Below are 21,369 nucleotides of genomic sequence, written 5' to 3'. Positions count from 1 at the left end.
TAACTGCTTGATGCCTCAGTTCCTCTGCTCGCTGTAGTGGCACCCAACTCTCAGCTGTTAAAACTTTTTGCTTATTTATAAGATGTTTTTTTTCCTACTGAGAACTGTAATGATGCAAGGCAACTTTATTATGTTCTGTGGAAAATGAGAAGTTAAGAAAAAAAGATGAAGGGATGTGTAGTGGAGCGCAACACTTTTTAGCACTGAGTCTCTAGGTCATTCTGAAGCAGGGATTTGAGTGGTGTCCCTTAGGATTTGCTGTTATACATGCTGAAATGATCAATCAAGGATAAAAAATGGACTGTTCTCATCTCATAGATCATTTCACAGTGAAACAGTTAAACTCCTGGCTGCTTTCTGAAAAACAGAGATCTGCATTAATAAGGTGACCTTATCAGAGCCACCCCTGGGGGGAAGGGAGGGAGAAAAAAGGTTGTGGAAAGAAAGAGAATCCTATTGTTAATCTTTTTTCAGGGAGACTTGGATACCTGAATGCAAATTACTTTATATTTAAATTGCGCGAAAGCACAAAAGGTTCGTGTCTACAATTGACAGTTATTTCATTAGCTGACTCGTGCAGCCTTGCAAATGGGTTCTAGTGTTAACTTTCCTTGGATTTGTTTTCTTTGTTCTTAGCAGATCTTGCAAGGGTGATCATTTTGATTAATGTATTCAGCACCCTGTTTTACTCCTGATTCATGTTTTTTGCAGCAGTCGGTGTTCTGGCCTGGGTAAGGAGAGACTATAAGGTAGCTTTAGTGTTCCTCCAGTAGTGCCAATCTGATGGGCTGGCTTCCAGTTGGAGATGAGAGAAGCATGGGGGCCACTGTAATGCATTTTGCATGGTAGTGGCCCCAAACACAAGCTAAAGCAGGTTTTAATCATCAGATGTAGGATTGCTGCAGCCACATCCCACTGTGACAGCAGATGGGTGAGCATGGGCTTTGTGGGGCTGGAATATCATCTTTGTATCTCTGTGAGCCTCTCAGGGCTTGGTACACTGGCTTGGGGCCTCCGTTCAGATGGGTTTGTGGTTCAGAGTGGTTCACTACATCCCAAAATTAGAGTCTGTGTACTTGTCTGTTTAAAAAAGCTACCACATTAATTGAGTTCTTAATCCAGGAGGGGTGGGGGTGAGAATCCGTAGCTTAAATTTATCCTGTCTTGCTTCAGGCACACCAATACTAGGTGTTCAGTCTATGCTACATATTTGAGGAACCCATAATCAGTTCAGGATAGAATGGTTCTTCCTATCCCTAAATTGGTGGGCGATCTCTCATCTGGATGTGCAGGCCTTCCATCGACCCAAAAGATGAGCTTCTCAAGCTGCTCAAGTTTTAGTAAGTTGAATTTTAGGGTAGATCCTTTCAACCCCACCTACTGGTCTAGACTGAACAGCATCATCAAGGTTTATGCATGACTGTAAAGAAAATCAGTTAGGACAATTGCTTGATTACTTGTCCCAGATACACGTCGATACGCAGGCAAGTTGCCGGAGGTGTGCAAGCTCTTACTATCCTTTCCTTCTTTTCTTCTTTGTTTCTTTTACTCAGAGTACGTTTTTCTTCTCTTCAGAACTTTTTGGCATTAGCTGTTGCAATCAATCTGCCGGTCCCTGCTGACGCCTCTTATTGCATTGGCTTTTCAAAATCTTTCATCGGCGCCTCAAGCATTACATCGCTCTTCAATCCGCGTCGGGCTCCGGGTCCTAAACCACAAAGAGCTCAGGGGCCTGGGCCTCAGTTCCTTCACAAGTCACTTGTCTCCATTACCCTCCCCGAGAGTCACAGCTTCAGGAATCTTATCATGCCAAGGTCCCTGGACAAAACACTTAAAGACACATAGGCAGAGCTTCAACAATAAAACCAGAAAAAGTTCAGGCCCAACCACCTCTATAAAAACTTTGAACCTGCTGTTCGTGCGCGGGGGAAGTGAACTCATCAGAACACTTTTTACTTCCTCGTGAATGTTTTCAAGCCATTTTCCGTTTTTTATAAGAAATCCAGCATACAAAGGGTTTTCTGAGAACCGTTTGTGAAAATAGGAAACTTGGGGTTTAATTTTTTTTTTATCTTGATTTTACACAGTCAACTACAAAAAAAAAAAAGAGAAGAAATAAAAGGTTTTTATGTGTCTATAAGGGAGGCGCTGAGAGAAAGCACTGGAAAGGTAGATTATTTTTTGCTTCACAAGTTTAAGTATTTTCCCTGTTCTCTCTTCTGCTTCACAGCAATAAATATAATAGGATTTTTTCATCCTTTTTTCTTAGACTTACTTCTTAGCCCTAGATGTTTAATTTAAAAAAGTGAAAGACAAAAGCAGGGATAGATGGGAATGAGTATCAGGGAAGTACAGGGACACTTGAAACTCAAGGGAAAGGGAACAGCAGTATAATTCAAGCTATGTCAACTGAAACAAAACAGCATTGTTCATTTTCTTTTAAACTGTATTTGGAAGTAAAAATCTTTAAACAAATATTTGTAGATAAAAATCCATCTAACCTAGCTTTTTCACAAAAGGTTCTCAGAAATCATTAGCTTGGTACATAACTGGTACATAACAAACATTCTGATCCTTTTGTCCATTATAACAACACTGAAGTCAAATAGGTGATCATTATGCAAAATATTAAAAGAGAGAAACAAATACTTTCTTCTACTTAAATTTGCTTTACATATTTTTTTATGCTAAATGGTAGGCTTTCTGAACACTGTGCCAGAGAGCTCTTACTTGTGAACAACAATTTCAATGTTTTGGGTTGAGTTTTAGCTTAATGTATGAAACCCACGTCCTTGCTGTCACGAAATCTCCATTTTACCACTTTTGTAATATTGTTGGCATATGTCTCCAGCTGTCTGTTGCTGACACAGAATTGCTTGTGATTATCTGATGCTGAGCTGTTCTGCTCTGTTTTTGTGGTTTTAATCTCTCCAACAATACCTGAACATGCTGTGCAGACCGTGATTATTGGGGCAGAATAGAGTCATCTTTGAAATTTACTGTCCCACACAGAAAATTGGAAATCCTTATGATCTTTATATGTGGCTTGAATGAGAACTGCACTTCTTTCTGATTTCATAATTTAACATTGCAGACTGTTGACTTATTGACTACAACGTTAGCATTTTCCAGATTGGCAGACAAATTGCCTTGTAGGAGTGTCTATGCATATTTATACATCATCCAAAGGTTAAACGATAGAATACATTTTAATTGCCTAGAGATAACTTGGCAAATTAAATTTCTAGTACCAAAACTTCCAAACTTAAAAGATGAAAGTTAGGTACTGAAACCCATGGTTCTTTTCCAAGTAAATAAACCACTCAGCAATACTGATTACTGACAGTCTTCCACTGATGTTAATTAAATAGCATCCCACAGACATAGCTGCTGTTTTAGATGAAATTTTAAGACAGAGGAAGTTCTAATTTTCTTCTTAGTCTTCCTAAGCATGGAGTTTATACTGATCTTGCTATTTCAGCAAGGACCACAGTCAAATAAACCCCAAAATGCAAAACAATAAAAGTGAGACATTCATATGTAAACATTTTTTTCCACTTCCAATTGTCTTAAAATCTGAAGGTGTAAAAAAACCTCAAAACCCTGAAGAAGCTAAAACATATAATGTGCTGTAAGAGCACCAAATACGCTCACTGAGAATATTTTTCAAAGAAAACATAACCTTGGAGCTATTTAAGTATTTAAGAGTAAGACTAATTGCTACTTACATTTTTTACTTCCCACTTCAGCAGTACTTTTCTCCCTAGAATACAGACCCCTAAAGAAATTACTGAGGAATAAAAAGTGTCCTGCAAATTAGCTGATTTACAGTGACTGCTCTAATGTATGTGCTCTTAAAATAAGGTCTTACACATGGATTGGGGAAATCCAAGGCACAAATACAAGCTGGGTGGAGAATGGATTAAGAGCTGCCCCGAGGAGAAGGACTTGAGGGTGTTGGTTAATGAGAAGCTCAACATGATCTGGCAATGTGTGCCCACAGCCCAGAAAGCCAATCGTATCCTGGGCTGCATCCAAAGCAGCGTGGCCAGCAGGTCGAGGGAAGTCATTCTGGTTAATCTTTAAGGTTCCTTCCAACCTAAACCATTCTATGATTCCATGACTCTGTGAAATAAACTCCAAGTAGTTTGCTCTCAGTGGAAGAAATACATTCCCCTGCAGCAGCTTGGTTACTTGCTGTGCCTTTACCTCCGCATGGGATCAGTAAGAACTCAAGTGGAGCACCATGCATTAGCGTGAGACTGGGAGACACATGCATTCCTTTCCTGAGGGTCTTGACTAGAAGAAATTATGTATGTTTAGATGAAGAAAAGGGTTAATACAACTGGAGATGCAGAGTGGGAGGGCTGAACTCCTTCAGCCAGATGGGGGAACCAAAGCCAGGCATCTCATTTGCCAGGCAATGGGTCTTATCAGTGAGGAGCTTATCAATGAAAAATGGGAGACATCAGTGAGGTGTCCTCCTGGTCTTGTTGGTTGATTTTGAAAGAAATCTCTGTTGGTTTCTGTTTTGAAAGGAGCTTTATATATACCTCCCAGAGGTGAGAATATATATTCTCACCAGAGGTGAGGCTTTCAGGCTGTTAAAGTAAGAAGATGGAGGTATCCTCTTCCAGTCTTTGCTCCAGAGGAGGATGGGAGTTACAATGCTCTGTGCTCCACAGTTTCTGTGGATGGGGTTTTGGCAACTTCCACACTGAGCACAGATGGTCTCTGAGATCTTGTTCTGAGACAGCCCTGCAGGGTAAGCAATAACTCTGTGGGATTTCTTGGATTGTGAAGCTGCATATAGATATTTGAGGCCCACTGGAGTCCTTTATAGGTACAACCTCTCTTGGAGTCCATTTTACTACATGATGTGTGAGCAAGAATGGCTACTGTCCTTGTTCTTTTGATTAACAGAGTCAAAAAAACCCCAAACAACAAAACCTGTGCGAGTTGTTAAGAATTAATTCAGTGAGTTTTGGAGAGAGCATGAAAAATCAAAATATTGGTGTCATGTATGGTGTGTAAAATCAGTGAAAAGCCTCTGTGGGAAGTAGCTGATCACAAGAGTATATATAAAAGCCTTAGAATAATGAAATTACTCTCTCCCTCTTTGGTTAAGTTATAATTGGTGTCCTTGTTAGTAATCACACTATGGAATTTAAAACTACCTTTCCCTTGGAGATTGATTATGCCTTTCATTGTAGAGTATTCTCCTGGAGAAACTTGCTGCTCATGGCTTGGATGGGTGCACTCTTTGCTGGGTAAAAACTGGCTTATGGCCAGGCCCAGAGAGTGGTGGTGAATGGAGTTAAATCCACCTGGTGGCCTGTCATCAGTGATGTCCCCCAGGGCTCAATACTGGGGCCAGTCCTTTTCAATATCTTTATCAACAATCTGGACAAAGGGACCGAGGGCACTCTCAGTCAGTTTGCACATGACACCAAGTCAGGCAGGAGTGTTGATCTGCTGGGGGCAGGAAGGCTCTGTAGAGGGATCTGGACAGGCTGGGTCAATGGGCTGAGGTCAACTGGATGAGGTTCAACAAAGCAAAGTGCTGGGTCACACACTTGGGTTACAACAACCCCCTGCAGGCTGGAGGCAGAGTGGCTGGAAAGCTGCCCAGTGGGAAAGGGCCTGGAGGGGCTGGTGGGCAGTGTCTGAACACATCCAGCTTGTGCCCAGGTGGGCAAGGCCAATGGCATCCTGGCCTGTATGAGAAATAGTGTGGCCAGCAGGACCAGGCCAGGGATTTTCCCCCTGTTCTCAGCACTGGTGAGGCCACACCTCGAATCCTGTGTCCAGTTTTGGGCCCCTCACGACAAGAAAGACACTGAGGGGCTGGAGTGAGCCCAGAGAAGGGCAATGGAGCTGGTGAAGGGTCTGGAGCACAGGTGTGGTGAGGAGCAGCTGAGGGAGCTGGGGGTGTTTAGCCTGGAGAAAAGAAGACTCAGGGCAGGCCTTATCAATCACTAAACTACCTGAAAGGAGGTAGGGGTTGGTCTCTTCTCCCAGGTAACAAGCGATAGGACAAGAGGAAACATCCTCAAGCTGCACCAGGGGAGAGGTTTAGATTGGATATTAAGAAAAGTTTCTTCCCTGAAAGGGTTGTCAAGCATTGGAACAGGCTGCCAAGGGCAGTGGTGGAGTCACCATCCCTGGAGGTATTTAAAAGACGTGTAGATGTGGCACCTGGGGACATGGTTCAGTGGTGGGTTTGGCAGTGCTGGGTTAATGGTTGGACTTGATGATCTTAAAGGTCTTTTGCAACCTAAATGACTCCATGATTCTATGGTTCTAGATAGTGTCTCCAGGTCAGAGGCAGGGCAGATAATGATGTCTGGTGAACTGCCATTACTTGTTAAGAAATGTGTCAATCCATCACTTCTCGTAAGTGAAAGTTTATCTAAACCATTATTAGCTTACTTCCCAATCAGTTAACTATTTGAAGCAGAAACATGAGCTACTGCAGCCCTTTAACAAAATTCAAACTTCCTTTGCTCTGTGGGTTTTTTCTCTCTTGGATATTTTGGATAAAAACTGAAGGTATGCTTTATATTTATGTTCACTAAATACTGTGATATATTCTCAGTAGTGCCACCTTTTGCTTGTAATATAATCCCCGTTGCCTCCCCACCTATCTTATCTTTTGCATTTTATTACCTCTTACATATACTGGTATGTAGAAGGAATTTGGAAAATATAGGCCATTTGGAAGAAATTCTGTATGTATCATATCAGAGAATTTGAAAGATTATAGAAATATTTCCAGCTCCCAAAGAGTTGATCTTTACTCCAAGATTTAATATAGGGATGGACACAAGCCCTGTTTGCTCTCGCTGTTCTGGAAAGACTGGTTTTGCAATATTTTCTGTCCTCGGAATAGTAAAACAAGTTCTGATGAATTTAGCAAAGTCTACATGCTGCAGTGCCCCAGACAGTTTCTTATTTTCCTTGACATTATTTTTTCATCAGTTTGGACTGTGTAGTATCTGCAGACGGTATATGTTCAAAATATTGGATTGCTGAGTTTTTGCATATAAACCTTGTAAAGGAAAAGAAATACCAGACTGTGTGTACAAGCATCAAAATCTGATTATATGCAGGATCTAATCTTAATATCACACCATCTTCACTGCAAAGCATTGCAAGAATATTCCAATTCATATTCTGAATGGTGTGTTTCTCTGCAGTCGTCTTGCAGAACTCTTACTCCTACCAGGAGAAAATCAGTATACTGAACTGAATAAAAATGTATACATTAAATTGCTTATTCAAATGTCCAGCTTTGATGTTTGTAGAGAATTTAAGCAGGAGGCAATACAACCTGAGCTTTATTTTATTGATACAAGAGGCTAATGTGAGCTACGAAACAGGAAAGAATGAGAAGTTGTATAATACGCTGGAAATGTGAAAAAAATGCAGATTTCAGTTATTAGCTTTCACAGTTGCATTTGCATAGAAATGTACTATCGGCTGGATGACATTTCATGCATGAACTTGATAGAGCATCCTTAAACATATTCATGTTAGAAGAGTACTTAAAGGGAACCTCGAACTCGAACATTCCCGTCTTTGTTTAGAAAAAACCAAAAACCCTCTAGTTTCCCTAGGGTATTCCAGTACAAGGTATTTCTTTATGAAACAAAGCTTTCTTTGTTATGAGGAATTCTGTGACAGCCTAGGATGGGCCCTTCTTTCTGATCACACTTTAAAAAAAGATCCTGATTCCCCTGAATGTTAAATATTATTGCACAATAGATGTTGCTCGGGCTTTTGTGGAAAAAAACAGCAAAGCATGAAGGCCCTTGAGGTTTCAAACACCCCTTGGATTACCAGTTTCCTATGCCATTTTCTATTTTGAGGGAACACCTTCCCTGTAAGTGGGACAAAGATGAATGGCGGTCATCTCTGCTGTGTGAGATGGAGTTCCTCTGCTTTGAAGGACTAGAGGAATTCTTGGAGGGGTCTGTGACAGTTATCCCCTGCTATGGATTTTTGGGAGCTGGGTGACAGAAACTTCTTCCAGTTAACATTTGCTTTTTGTATGTTGTTTTTGTTTGCTTGTTTGCTTTTAATTCAACTACTAGCACAGACCAGGTGCAGCTTCATTTGTAACTCATAAATGGTGTCTGGTCCCAGTTAGAGTGGGGAGGCTCACAGAGCATAGTGAAGGTCTTGAGATCAGTGAGCACTTTCACTTGCCAGCAGTTTCAGCATTCATTTTCTGTTCTTTTAATTTAAACATGATTATTAACAAGACACAGCTGAGGAAGGCACTTTGCTGAAATATTCTGAGGATTATTCCTGCTCTGTTATCTCCCTTTCACCTTCCACAACAGGATTTTACGTGCTCACATTAGTTGACGTTCTTCAGAAGAGCAGCTGGTCCATCTCTGATTGTGACTTTCATTAGAAGTAGAAAACTCTACCTTCTGAAGAAGTGAGATGTGAGCACTAATTCCTGGGAACATTTTCTAAAAACTCACTTTATTCTGAAATATAACCAGCCTCGAAAGGGATTAGAAGGAGTATGACAAGAGTATGAATTAAAAAGCACTGCATTGTGAAAACATCTATTTAAGCAGTTTTGAGTCTGCCCTCGCACAGCCCTATTCCTGCTGCTGCTGCTGATGTTAAGAACCTTCCAAAACAGCAAGAATCCTCTCTAGAGCCTGTCCTGTCTCTTGCTAAAATCAGATTTCTAAAGGAAAGTGGGACTATGTGGAGGTACCTTTCTGGAAAAAATGCGGTCCCTCATTTTTAGTAGCTGACCTCCTTTCCCATATTACTTGTGTGAACCTCTCAAGCAGAATAGGTCTCCGCAGAAAAGGGCTGCAGGATCATTTTTCCTGTCAGAATGAGACATAAATGCCAGTTCAAGACAGAACAGTTCTGTACAGATGTGAAAATAGAAAACCGAAGTGGAAATATTATGAAAAAGGGTCATTAATACTGTCTTACTCAGAAGCTCTGTCTAAAGCATAACATAACCATAGGCAGTGTCTAGTAATGATATTTTACACTGAAGCCCAAAGGTTACAAAAAGACTTAAGTCTTTGCCAAATGAAAGTCACTCTTCCATCTAAAGTACAGAAGGAATCGAATTCTTGCAGTGGTGCAAAATCTATGCATGTAAAGCTACTTTTAGAGTCATATTAGTAAAACGTGTGTCAAAAGCCAGGGGAAAGTCTGGTTTAAAAAAGGAGAAGGGAAAATCCCAAATAAAATTCCCAGTTAGGGTGAAAATACATAGGCTGAAGCCATCAGTGGATGGTAGCAGGGATAAGGATCATTTGGGCTGCAACAGCAATCTTGTCTTCAAGCTGGTGGCAGCAGCACCTAAAGGACATGTTTTACAGGAGAGTCCAGGCACGAGTCAGCTCAAAGAAAATGTCTTTCCTACTTTCCTCTCAGGCAAGAAGTTTACAGCATGGAGAACAGCACACTGCCTGAGTACAGGAGATGGTATTTAGCAAGATTTTGAATGGTAAACATCAGGGTAGGAGCTTGAAACTCTCAGCCATTTGAGAGTCATTTGCAGCTCCCAGACAACCCAGCTCCTGGCTCCCACTGAGCACAGGACTGGGGAGGGTGGGGAGAATTGCTGCTCACACCGAGGCAAGACAGAGCCGACTGGCAGCGTCTCCTGGTTCCTGTTGACTTTCTGTGGGCACATTTAACCTGTAATTTGGAAAAGGAAAATACAGTCTGGCACACGTTCTTGAAGGGTTGCCAGTCCCAGATCTAGCCATTGCACAGCCTGCCAGAATGGGAAAGATAAGTATCTTACAGACCAGTATCCACAGCAACAGACACTGGAATTTTATATTTTTAATAGGTATAAAAACCCAAAGAAAATAATTACTTTTTCATTTTCCAATTTTATAATAGTAATAATGACCTTCAGGTCAGGAATGTTCAGCAGTTAATGACTGTCTGGCTTTTTCTTTGGTCCTCAGTTTCTCCAGCCAGTCATTAACAGTGAGAAAAGTGCCTTCTCCTGTGGTCACTTTGGCTTAATCGCTACCTTTTCATGCTACAGAATATACCAGCTGGGAAATAAGTGCCTCCTGTGTGAATGGACCCATAAAGTATTCCTTAGGTTTCATTTCTTTGAAAGAATATTCTGTTAGGATGTGGGAGTCCACTGTAAAGGATGATTGAGTACTATCTTCAGTCCCAAGAAAAGTTAGATCACTCTCAGGAATTGGGACTAAATAGCTTTGCAGTGATGCTCTTTCTCTTCTGAGGATGGTTTAAGGCCATAGATTTCAAAAGATTAAATCTTAAGAATTTATCTATGCAATCTGGGTTCCCATACTATTCTCTTGGTAATGGAGTGCTTCGGAGATTATGTATGGACAAAAATATTTTCTCATCCATCTTCTAGGATCACACAGGAACCAGACCTCTTTTTTTTGTTTGTTTAAATTTTTTCTATGTAATCACTGTGACACTGAAAGCAGATTGTGGCAACAGTTTCTAGAGAGTTAAAATTTATTTTAAAATATAAAGGGAAATAAACCTCTTGAATGCTTACCCTGCTGTCTGGATAGTAGATTCCCTCCTTCCAACCACCCTCTCTGTCAAAACACCTGGAAGCTGTACATGACTTTGTTCAGAGGAAGATTCATTTATACGTGGGAATGACTTTATCTTGCACTTTATTGTAAGATAAAAAATGAGAACCATGGAATGGAGGTATGTTGTGATCACCCTATTGATCATATCCTTGGTAAAAATTAATCAGACTGTGAGTAGATCATATGCCTGTACATACAAAAAACTTTGAACAGTCTTTAGTTCTTGTGCACTGTTAGTCGAGTTCTTCCTTAAGCTGCATGACTTTAAATTCATTGTTAAAATACAGCATTATCTAAAAAAATTGTGAATGTGTCTTCCTGCAGGGTATATTTGACCTGGAAAACAATTGTGTAAGTAATGGACTACTTGAAGGATACATAAATTCACAACAAAACAACAGTTTTCTATGTATTCAACATATTCAGTGTGTAGGGATTCCTGGTCCAGGAATGTAACCAGTATGGTTACTGCTGAGTAGTCAGGTAGTAGTGAATCACCTCCATTTGAATGGTAAAAGAAAATGGGAATTTCTTCATTAGCAGATTTAAAATCAATATGACGTCCTTTGAGAGTCTGGCATTAAACATGGAAGTAAAGTGAATGATGAGCCTAATCTTAATGTTTTGCTGTGAAAGAGATTTAGCACCTGCATAACTCTTATTGGAACTATCAGCTTTTCATTTTGTATCTCCAAGTGCAAACACAGAGTGCACATCAAAACTGCAGGCATCAGCTTTTGACTGAGCACCTTCTTTACTTTTCAAGAAAAATATCACCATCAAAATCTAGGTAGTGTTCCAAAAAACAGTCACTGAGGAGTCCCACAAGGGCTGGGACTGTGCTTTGTGGTTTCTCGACTCTCAGAGCGACAGTGTTACTTTTTAAGCTGAGGCTTCGTTGGCACTTTGAAAGTAAGACAATTTACTTCTCAGTAGTTCTTCTCTGTGTTGTTTCTAAAAGGCTGGACTTGCTAGAGGATTTAAATTTGGTGGTGTTCCAGTAATTCCCTTAACAAGGAGTTTTAAAATCTACACCTTTAAAATGGCTCTACACCTTTAAACTTCAAGCTCACCTCAGTGTTAAAGCAGCTGGCAAACCATTAGTAGAAATGAGAAAGGTCCAAAAGACAGGAGTGACAAGACTTGTGTTTCATTCGGTGCTTTAATGGATTTTTCTGCAGTTTCACAGCTAACCAGTGCAGATTATTTATAGATTTTAAAGCCAGAAATTAACACTGTTCCTTGTAGGCAGAAGAAAAATGTATTGGATCATTATTAATTCTTTAGCATTATAATGCCTTCTGGCTCAACGTGTGTGCTGGGGACCAAGAGTAAACATGCATTTATCATCCCGACCCTTATCTGTTCCCAAAAACGTCCTTCAGTGGAGAACTGTGAAACAGCCTGTCTGGAGGATTTGAGACCGTTTATTTTTTTGCTGCTCATACAAAAATCTTTACAGCCTTTTCTGTAACTGAACCTTCAAATGTAAAATGTTGCAAATACCAGTTGCAAATCCCCCCTCCAAAAAAACCTACAAACAAACAAACACCCCTCCCCCCAACTAAGATGCTAGTTGCTGTCACATGAAGTCTTTCAGTTTTCTTTCATTGGGACAAATTACCCAGGCCTCCTCAGTATCTGAAGAGATCTCTCCCCTTCCAAGACAACCTTCTAAGACAACCTTCTCAGTGCTTCTTTTGTTATTTCCAGTCTCACCATTTTCCTGAGCTCCTTTCCCTCGACAGCAGTCTTGCATGTCACTAATGGAATTCAGATGCGGAGGGAATACAATCCCGGTAGGAGTCAGCGTACCCAATCCCTCACTGGCCACTTAACTTTGTCGGGCAAAATCATCCCTCACGTAATTTTAACAGTGTCTGTGGAGTAATTCCAGCAATCAGCCTGTCCCGTCATCTTCCTGCAGCTCCCTGTACCCCGCTATAACACGAGGTAGCAGCGCTACAGCAGCTGTTACTATTTGATCAGCAACACAATCCTTGCTGGAATTTCATTTCCCTCGCAGCCTTGCTACTAGAATACATTTGTCATCCATACTTTGTAGCAGACTTATATTTGCCTGTAATTACATACCAGTCTGGCAATACTTTATTGTTAACATAAAGCACTGCCATTTAAATCCCCAATCTTAAACTGAAGTATTTGCAAAACTCTGTAATTGCTAAAATAATAAAGCTGCCATTATTGTATGGGAAGTTTACAGCTTGTTGCTGAAACACTTACACCGGCTCAACTACACCTGTATGGATTCTTTGGGTTTTCATGTGGTGCTTCAGACAGACAGACTTCTACTTCTGCAGGGCACAACTGAAAGCTTCTGGCACTTTCACAGAGTGGCTGAGGTTGGAAGGGGCCTCAAGAGCTCATCTTATCCAGACCCTGCTCAAGGGGTTGCCCAGGACCATGTCCAGAGGCTTTTGAGTTATCTCCACAAGCTGTCAGAGCAACCTGTGCCAGTGCTCAGTCAAAACTGAACTTCATGTTTTCCAGCTTGTGGTCTGTCCCCATGTACGAGGAACTCTATAAAAGGTAACATGGAAAAACAAGTTCACCATGGTTAAACTCAATGCAATGGGTACATACCGTCCTGCAAATGCTTAGTGATATGCAAACCAGAAAAGATGATCCATTTCGGTTTCATTTTGTGTTGGTGTTTTGCAAACAGAAAACTGGTGATGCCCCTCTCTTGCTCTCATTCTGTGATTTATTTTTTTTTTAACCTTTATTCTCCACATATTATTGTCCTGTTCCTAAGACTGGCTGGGTAAAACAGATCTCAGGACTAGAAACATGGGTGTGAGTTTGCCATAAGCAGTGTTGCCACATTACTCTTCTTTTCACACAGGAAGCTCAAAACATCCATACTCGGTATCTAAGTGTCTCCAAAAGTTTGGGAATTCATGCTAAAAATGCCATGGTGTTCAACCCTTGTTCTGACACACCTGCACAGCATTTCTGAGCTCCCTGTGCTGTTCTGGGGGAGGATGGGGAAGCTTTGTGCTCTTCCAGCACTCCCCACAGGACGGTGTGATTGAGTGCAGGTGGTTCTGTGTTACCATGAGGACCTTCAGGTGAAAACTGACGTTCTGGTTCTGTTGCTAAGTGGCAGATGAGTGTGGGGTCCTGTGTTGTGTTGTTTGGCCAGGAAGGATCTGGTCTCCTCACAAGGAGACCTGCCCCTTCTCCCTGCACTCCCTGGCTATGCCTGGGCCCTTGGAGCAAACCTCCCTGTGTGTCACCCCCTCAGAGCTGGGAAAAGGCCTATTTCTCATCCAGAGGAGGCCACTAAGTTGATCAGAGGGATGGAGCACCTTTCCTATGAGGAAAGACTGGGAGAATTGGGATTGTTCAGCCTGGAAAAGAGGCAGCTTTGGGGTGACCGAATTGCAGCCTTCCAGGACCTAAAGGGAGGACATAGGAGAGATGGGGCAACACTCTTTACGAGAGCATCTAGTGACAGGACAAGGGGGAATGGGGTTAGATTGAAAGAGGCTAGGTTTAGATCCTAGGAAAAAATTCTTTCCTTTGAGGGTAGAAAGGCCCTGGCACAGGGCCTGGCACAGTTTGCCCAAGGAATTTGTGGATGCTCCATCCCTGGGAGTATCCAAGGCCAGGTTGGATAGGGCTTGGAGCAACCTGGTCTAGTGGAAGGTGTCCCTGCCCACGGCAGGGGGTTGGAACGGTATGATCTTCGAGGTCCCTCCCAACCCAGGTCATTCTGTGATTTCTGGAACAAGGCCTATTTCTCTGAAACAAAGCCTACTTCTGCGGAACGGAGTTTCAACTTGGGATAAATGAGCTTCCCGGGGTCTTTCCCGGGGCCAAGCTCGACCCAGGGTGCCCACACCGTCCGCGCCCTGCCAGGATCCCGAGGGACAGGATCTGGGATCTGTCCCAGCGCGGGCTGAGCCGCGCCCCGCCGGGCCCTCCACGGGCGCTGGGACGGAGCCAGCCCGTGCGGCGGGGGCGTGCGGCCGCCTCGGGGCAGGCCGGGGCCGGGTGGCCCGGGGGGTGTTCGGGCGGTGCCGGGAGCCGCTGCCGTTCCCATTCCCGCTCCCGGGGCCGCTCCCGCCCCGCCCGCCCCGCCCGGCCGCGCATCGCGTCGCTCCGCGCTGGATTGCTCGCGCCTGGGCGGGCTGTGTGTGTGTGCGGGGCCCGGCGGGGCGGCGCGGCCCGGCCAGGCCCGCTCAGCCGAGCGCAGAGGCGGCGGCAGGAACAATACGGTGAGTGCGCGGGGCCGCGCGGCCGCCCCGCACCATGTACGCGTTCGTGCGCTTCCTCGAGGACAACGTGTGCTACGCGCTGCCCGTGTCCCGCGTCAGGGACTTCAGCCCCACCTCGCACCACGACTTCGACAACCAGAAGGTCTACACCGTGTACCGCAACCCCGAGGAGGCGGCGGAGGACGGCGACGAGAGCCCCGGCGAGTGGGGCGACCGCCTGCTGCTGCACAAGGCCCAGATCCTGGCGCTGGCAGGTGAGGGCGGGACGGGCCTCGGGGTGGGGGGGCGAGGGGGGCCCACAATGCCGCCCCCTGCCCGTGAGGGGGGAGGGAGGGACGCGGGGAGGGCGGGGGGCGCTGGGCCGGGAGGGGTGAGGGGATGGGGGGAGGCAGCTCCGAGCGGCCCCAGGCCCGGGGAGGGGTCCCAGCCCCGGGAAGGGCCCCACGGGGCGGTTCCCAAAACAACCGCGACCCCCGTGGGTCACAGAGCGGGGGGGTGGCGTGGGGGGGGCGGGAGGACGGCGGGAACTTAATTTATAAATAAAAAAAATAAGGAAAGAAAGTTTAGGTTTTTTTGCCCACGCCGCGTTTATGGTGCACAGAGTCATCTGTGTGCCTTTGCGGCTGCTGCCAGATTAGAGGGGTGCTGTTTTATGTCCGCTTTGTTAGTTTTAAGTGACTTCACGATTTGGAGCCAGAGCTGCGGGTGCTGCGCTGGTCCAGCGTGGGTTTGCTGCGTTTGGTTTGTTTCATGTCTAACCTAGAAATGCCTCCCAGCCAGGAGAAACAGTTAAAGCGGATATTAAGAAATAAACCCGTGTTTTGGCCATTTGGATGAGTTCAGCCCCTGTGAGACAGTGCTGTTGTTATGTGTGTCCCCAGATGATGCCTCTTTTTCCTTGAAGACTTTGTGTAGTTTCCCTGCAGCCACAGCAAACCCTGCCACAGTCAGAGTTGACATGGAAAGGAAGTTTGGTGGTGTTTGTAGCAAATTGCTGGTTAGTGAGGAACTTGCCCAATGGGCTGTTGAAAGACAGAACTGACCATTTGAAATGTCAGTCTGGGCAGCAAAGAGGACATTGGGTTCCCATCCTGACTTTTCCACTTAGGGAGAAGTACTGGTTGTGTCTCTTTCCCCAAATACGGAATGGGCTTAAAAAACTCTTCTGTTTAGTATCAAGTTCTGAGAAGGCAATGCTGGGTCCTGATCTCTAAACAGAGTAACTTGGTGTTAAAGTCACATAAAACTTGATATTTTTCTAATTTTGTTTTTGAAAATAACAGTTCCTAAACCAGTTCAGCCTGGTGGTGGTTCATTTTGTCCCTGACTCAGCCAGAGACTTTTGCCATTATCTTGTTTCCAGTTGTGGCCATAAACAGATACCTGGAGAGAACAAGGAACAGCCAAACATGAATGTTGTTTCCTTGTAAAGCTTTTCCATTTTCTGAGTATTTGCAACTCCAGGAGTTCAGGAGAACTAGCAGTCCTCTGGCAGTGTGCCAGAGGAGTGGATTCTCCTGCTAACTTTTCATTGTCCTGTGCCAGCCCATGTTTTGTCTATCCTGTCTATAGCAGAGAAGGAGTGGTAGATGATGTGTTTCTTGCAGGTTACCTGTCACATCCATGGAAATCAATGGTTTCAGGGTCCAGGGTTTTGCATGGCCTGTTCTCAAAGTCCATCCCAACTGGACTTCACCTTCCTCTTTCCCACTGGGGAACTGCAGCAGCTGTGCCCTTTCACTTCCTCGTGTTCATCTCCACATAACCAAAGTGCTTCAGAGAAATGTTTAGTCATAGACACTTTGCTCACATGTTGAGCCTACCAGGTTGCCTCAGTTTTCCAGCAGAAAGTGCATCTCCTTTGCCAATTCCCTTGTTCCAGGCAGTCTGTGTGTACCTAAGATTTGCTCTCCTGTGCTCTGCTGTAGTTTCTCTTTGTTTCATCTCCCTCAAACCAGAACAAACCAATAGCTGCTGTTTCCTCCAGAGAACAAGACTTGTTACCTGTATTAGTGATTTGCACTAATTGCTCCCCAGTGATTTAATTTCTACAGGAAATTCTCCTGCAGAGCCAGGAACACAAGGAAACACACAGCTATCTTTATTACAGCTGTCACATCTCAATATATTCTGACTAGATCTGTAATTTACGTGCTTGGAAAACTTCTCACCTGAACACCAAATGAATCCTTGCTTCTGTGCTTCTTTCCACCCTGCACCACGTAAAAACACCGTAGTTGAATTCAACGTAAGTTGCATACAAAGGGTCACTTACTTCTAAAGTTATCACTTCCTCCCCAGAGTGTGAATATTGGCGTTTGGTTTTATGATGTTTAACCTATTATTAGGTTAAAAACCTGGGAGAGAAAAGTTGGTCATGCATGAAGGCATCATAGCATGATGCCATATTTGCTTTTCAGTGACCAACTCTATTTTTACAGATTATGACAAGTTTTTATGGCAAACATTGCAAGTCTGATGTTACACAAACTGCTTATGTAGTTAAAAGATAATTTTGCAAGTCTGAAATAACTTTTCTCATAGTAGTATAGAACTTTTAATTTAAAGGTTTCCAGCCTACCATAGTAGTAAGGTAAATAATGTGTACAAAGTTGCTTTTATTTTTAAAATATAGATAGATGACTTTGAATTTTTTTGAAAGAACTCTTATCTGCACAAATCACTACATCAGTGACCTTAAGGATTTTTTGCTTTGGTCCAAGAACTCCCTATTAGCAACAGGTTTCAGGATCAAAGTTATGGTACAGATATTAAATTAAAGAAACAACAAAGAAGGATAAGAGGGGAAAATTGTTTTTTTGAGCCTGCAAAGTGTTCTTTTACAGTTTGAACGGTGACCAATTTTTTTGCATTTAACAAGACTCTTCAAGTAAGCAGAGTTGTAGCTATTTATATATATTTTCATGGTCAAACATTGTCCATGCAGTGGAGGTTAATCATAGTTTGAGAAACAGATCTACTTGTTTTTCCTTTCTAGCAATTTTAAAAAAAGAAGGGAAAGACTACAGATAGAAGACCCATGCTAATGTCTTTTACTTTTGAAGAGTTTTTCTTTCCTGTTATATCTAAAGAAATTTAGATCCTTTTCAAACTTCTACCCTTGTCAAGTAGGAGTTCACACAGGGCTAAGTACATGGTTATGCCCATAATACAAAGTTTTATTGGGGCACTGGTTGTGTAAAGAGTTCATAAAACAATTGTCCTCATTTGAGAGAGTCTAGAAGCGATTCTTTGATCCTTTGTGGCGAGGTTGGATGGTTGGACAGTTTTGAGGGATATTGTTGCTGCAGAGCAGCAACATTACATTGCTGTAAAGGCATCATAAATTTAAAAAGAAAAATAAAAGAGGGGAGTGTGTTGGGACGTGCTCCGAGGATGGAGTGATTGTGACAGACTTGGTATGCTGCAGAGATAAATGGTGGTATGTCTTGAATACTGCAGTGAGGGGTTTGTAGTGGTGAGATAAACTGGGTGCTGTGCACTTCTCTTGTGTCCCTGTGTGTGGGGCTGGGAACTGCTGGCAGTGCTGGCATGGGTTGGTCTGGGAACCTTCCACTTCCTCGAAAGTCAGCCAAAGACTAGGGCTCAGAGCAGAAAGGTTAACCCAACTAAGACAGTTCTAGACCTTCCAGCCATAGAAGGCATATTAAAGTGAATATTTTGTGCCTTAACAAGTTCAGCAAAGAGCAACTGATGCTATGTAGTAATAAAGGAATGATTTTTCTTAGCTCTTGAATGGAAAATAGAGCATAGCAGGCTGGAGTTGGACTATATAGCAGTTTCTTGAGGTGCCATGTTAGCTGGTCTGTCTTGTTGAGAATACAAAAATAGCAGATGGCCTTTCAGGAAGACTTTGAGTCTATCTTTCTGATCATCCACACCCTCCCCTTTCTCTTCTTTACTGTCCTCTCAAAATGCTCAAAAGCAGTTTTTTTTCTAGTCCCTCTTCTTGAAATCCTTATGCTGTTTGCAACTTTTGCACATTTGTCCATTATGGTCACTGGCAGAATTTTGTCTATGAACATATGCACCTTACAGGAGCATGATCCTTAGGTATCCCTGTTGGAGCTTTTCCTTTCTTTTCAAAGTGATTAATAAAGGGTGGAATGAATTGACTTTCAGGGACTTCTAAAAGTTCCCTACTTCAGGCTACGTTTGTTAACAAGTTAATAATGACTGTCTTCAAAATAGGAGGCGTTCTTTCCTGACTGCAGTAAATAATTGTTCTCTCTAGCTGCTGAACATTTCCCACCCACCCAATCGTAGCAAACGTTATCTCCATGAGATTCTCACAGCAATTCCTTAACTGCCACAGCAAATATGTTAATACCTGTGTGCATCCATATCCTTTCTTACCCCTTTATAAAATGTTATGCTCCACTTTTTATGAGAATAGGTCAGGTGATTTTTTTTTTTGTTTTAATCTTTAAAAGCCTGTGCAGGTCATGGTGAGGTAAGTTACTGTGTATGTCAGAAGGATGTAAAATCTCTGTTCCTAGGAAAAAACTATATTAAATGATTCTAGGACTGAGTTTTGAGTAAGGTTAAAAATGCTTCAACTGCTTAGTGTACATATGAATAGTTCATGGAGGAAAGATCCTTTTCAAGTTCTGGAATAGGTGAAAAATTTACAATATGAGATCTTAGGTTATATCAAGAATATACAAACTTTAGGTCAGGAAGTTGTCTTGATGTGTAATGTTTAAGTGAAAGTTTTTATTGGTATTTCTGTAGTCTTGTTCATTTTCTCCTCCTTGCATTATTCCAACAGCTTGGGGCGTTGGAGCACACAGAGCAGGTCATAGTTGTGGCCACTGTATCCATGCTCCATCCCATGTCCGTGTGTATCCCTCCATGTGTCACATGTCCTTTCCCAGGAGAATTGGGAGACTGATTGAAGTATTGTGGTAGGGACAGCATTTGCTAACTCTTTGTTCCTGGGAAGCTCCAGGTCTATCCCCTTTCGGGATATGCAGCTCAGGTGGTGTGTGACAGGGATCTGGGGAGAAATGGCACCGGGGAAAAAGTCAAAGCAGCTGCTTCTTGGGTGATCCCAAGCGTTGCCCTGAGTAAAGAGGTGCCAGGAGGAGGCTGTAGGAAACCTTCCATTACTGGTGGTAGTTCCTCACAGACTCTTTTTAGTTTGTTTGATGTTTCCTGGCATAGTTTGGAAGTACCTGTGGATGAGCTTGTGTGTCACTGCCCTTGAGCTTCAAGTCCAGCTCTCCATAACTGTGGGATCCTGTGCTGTGCCTGTGCATCGGCTCTTGCCATGCAAATGGCCCACTCCAGTCACTGAGAGAAACTGAGCCCAGCAGGTTAGGCAGTGCTGAGGGAATCTTGTGCAAAATAGGATTTTTTTAAAAATTATTTTCTTTTCTTTTTTTTTTTAAACTGTTCACTGTGATATTTGACACGTGTGGCTGACTTTTTCAGATGCTCAGTTCACATGCTACTGCTGTGTTACCTTTTCAGCAGGTAAAAGACCTGGGTTGTATGTAGAGGTTCACCAAATCATTTTGTATAACAGAGTAACTAACTACATCACACTCCTAAATATAGTCCTGAACACAAGTGTGGCAGTATTCATGAAAAATATTTAAGGCTAAATTTCACACTCATTTTGTATTTCATCCATATTTGGTTTATTTTTAACTCTTGTAAGATGAATGCTGGAGGTTTTTTTTCCCTTCTTCTAAATTCTACTGTAGGAGCATATCTGAGATATGAAGGGCTTGTACAAAGGCACAGTTTTGTGGGGTCTTTTTGGTGTCGTGTCTGTTTGTTCAGTGTTGATGTCTTAATATGACACATTCACACAAAACTTAAATGGCAGCAGCAAAAAAAATTTGAAACTTTGAAAACTATAGCTGCTGAGTGGGGGTTTGGAGTAACCCTTATGGTAGTGGTGATGGTCGTATATCATCAGCAGGATAAGGGGCCAGTAAAAAGGAATTAAAAAGCTGGGATTTGTCTGTGGAAGAACATTTTACGCATATATTTAGTGTTTTGTTTTCATGTATCACCATGGTTATTCTGGATACGATTTTGTTTGTTTGTTTGTCTTAAACCCTTCTCAGCTGACCTCCTTGTTCCTCAGTCACATTTGCTTTTTTTGCTTCGTCCTACTAGTCAGAAGTCACTTACTTGTTTTTATAACATACAGGTGACCTTCACTATTCCTGTTTTGCTTGGTCTTAGTACTTAGGTTGCACCACATAATACCAGTTATGCTTGTAAATGTTGTATAAGCTTAACTAGGATACAGTGAAAACATGAACTTCAGGATTTTAATAAAATTGACTTACAAAGATAGTATGGTTTTGGTAGCTATGGTAACTAAGACTAATTAAAATATGCTAAAATTTGCAGGGGAGTGAAAAGAGGAAAAATGTAAGTTAATGGTTTTGTTTTCATAATTTAACAGTAAAACATTTTTTTCTGGTGTATTACCTAAGTGCCAGTCAGTCAATTATTTGCGGTTTTTAAAGAAACCCTTTAAAAATAGTAGA

The 21,369-nt window shown here is 42.7% G+C and overlaps 1 protein-coding gene across 5 annotated transcripts in view; it reads left to right on the top strand.

Moving 5' to 3' along the window:
* The window catches only part of LOC108492771 (BEN domain-containing protein 5-like), a 922,669-nt gene that overhangs the window by 535,264 nt on the left and 366,036 nt on the right, over positions 1 to 21,369 (top strand). Inside the window, exon 1 of one of the 5 annotated variants that reach the window (XM_017805438.1) lies at positions 14,806 to 15,090. The exons of the other annotated variants lie outside the window; for them this stretch is intronic. Coding sequence (XP_017660927.1) covers positions 14,871 to 15,090 — 220 coding nt within the window. The 5' untranslated portion in view covers positions 14,806 to 14,870. Of the gene's footprint in view, positions 1 to 14,805; positions 15,091 to 21,369 lie in introns of those variants that run through there. 5 annotated transcript variants of the gene reach the window in all.

The sequence above is a fragment of the Lepidothrix coronata genome, unplaced genomic scaffold, assembly GCF_001604755.1.
Source record: "Lepidothrix coronata isolate B3197 unplaced genomic scaffold, Lepidothrix_coronata-1.0 Scaffold12, whole genome shotgun sequence".
NCBI classification, from domain to species: domain Eukaryota; kingdom Metazoa; phylum Chordata; class Aves; order Passeriformes; family Pipridae; genus Lepidothrix; species Lepidothrix coronata.
The sequence above is the reverse complement of the archived record's forward strand: the minus strand, read 5'-3'. Positions and strand labels throughout refer to the sequence as shown.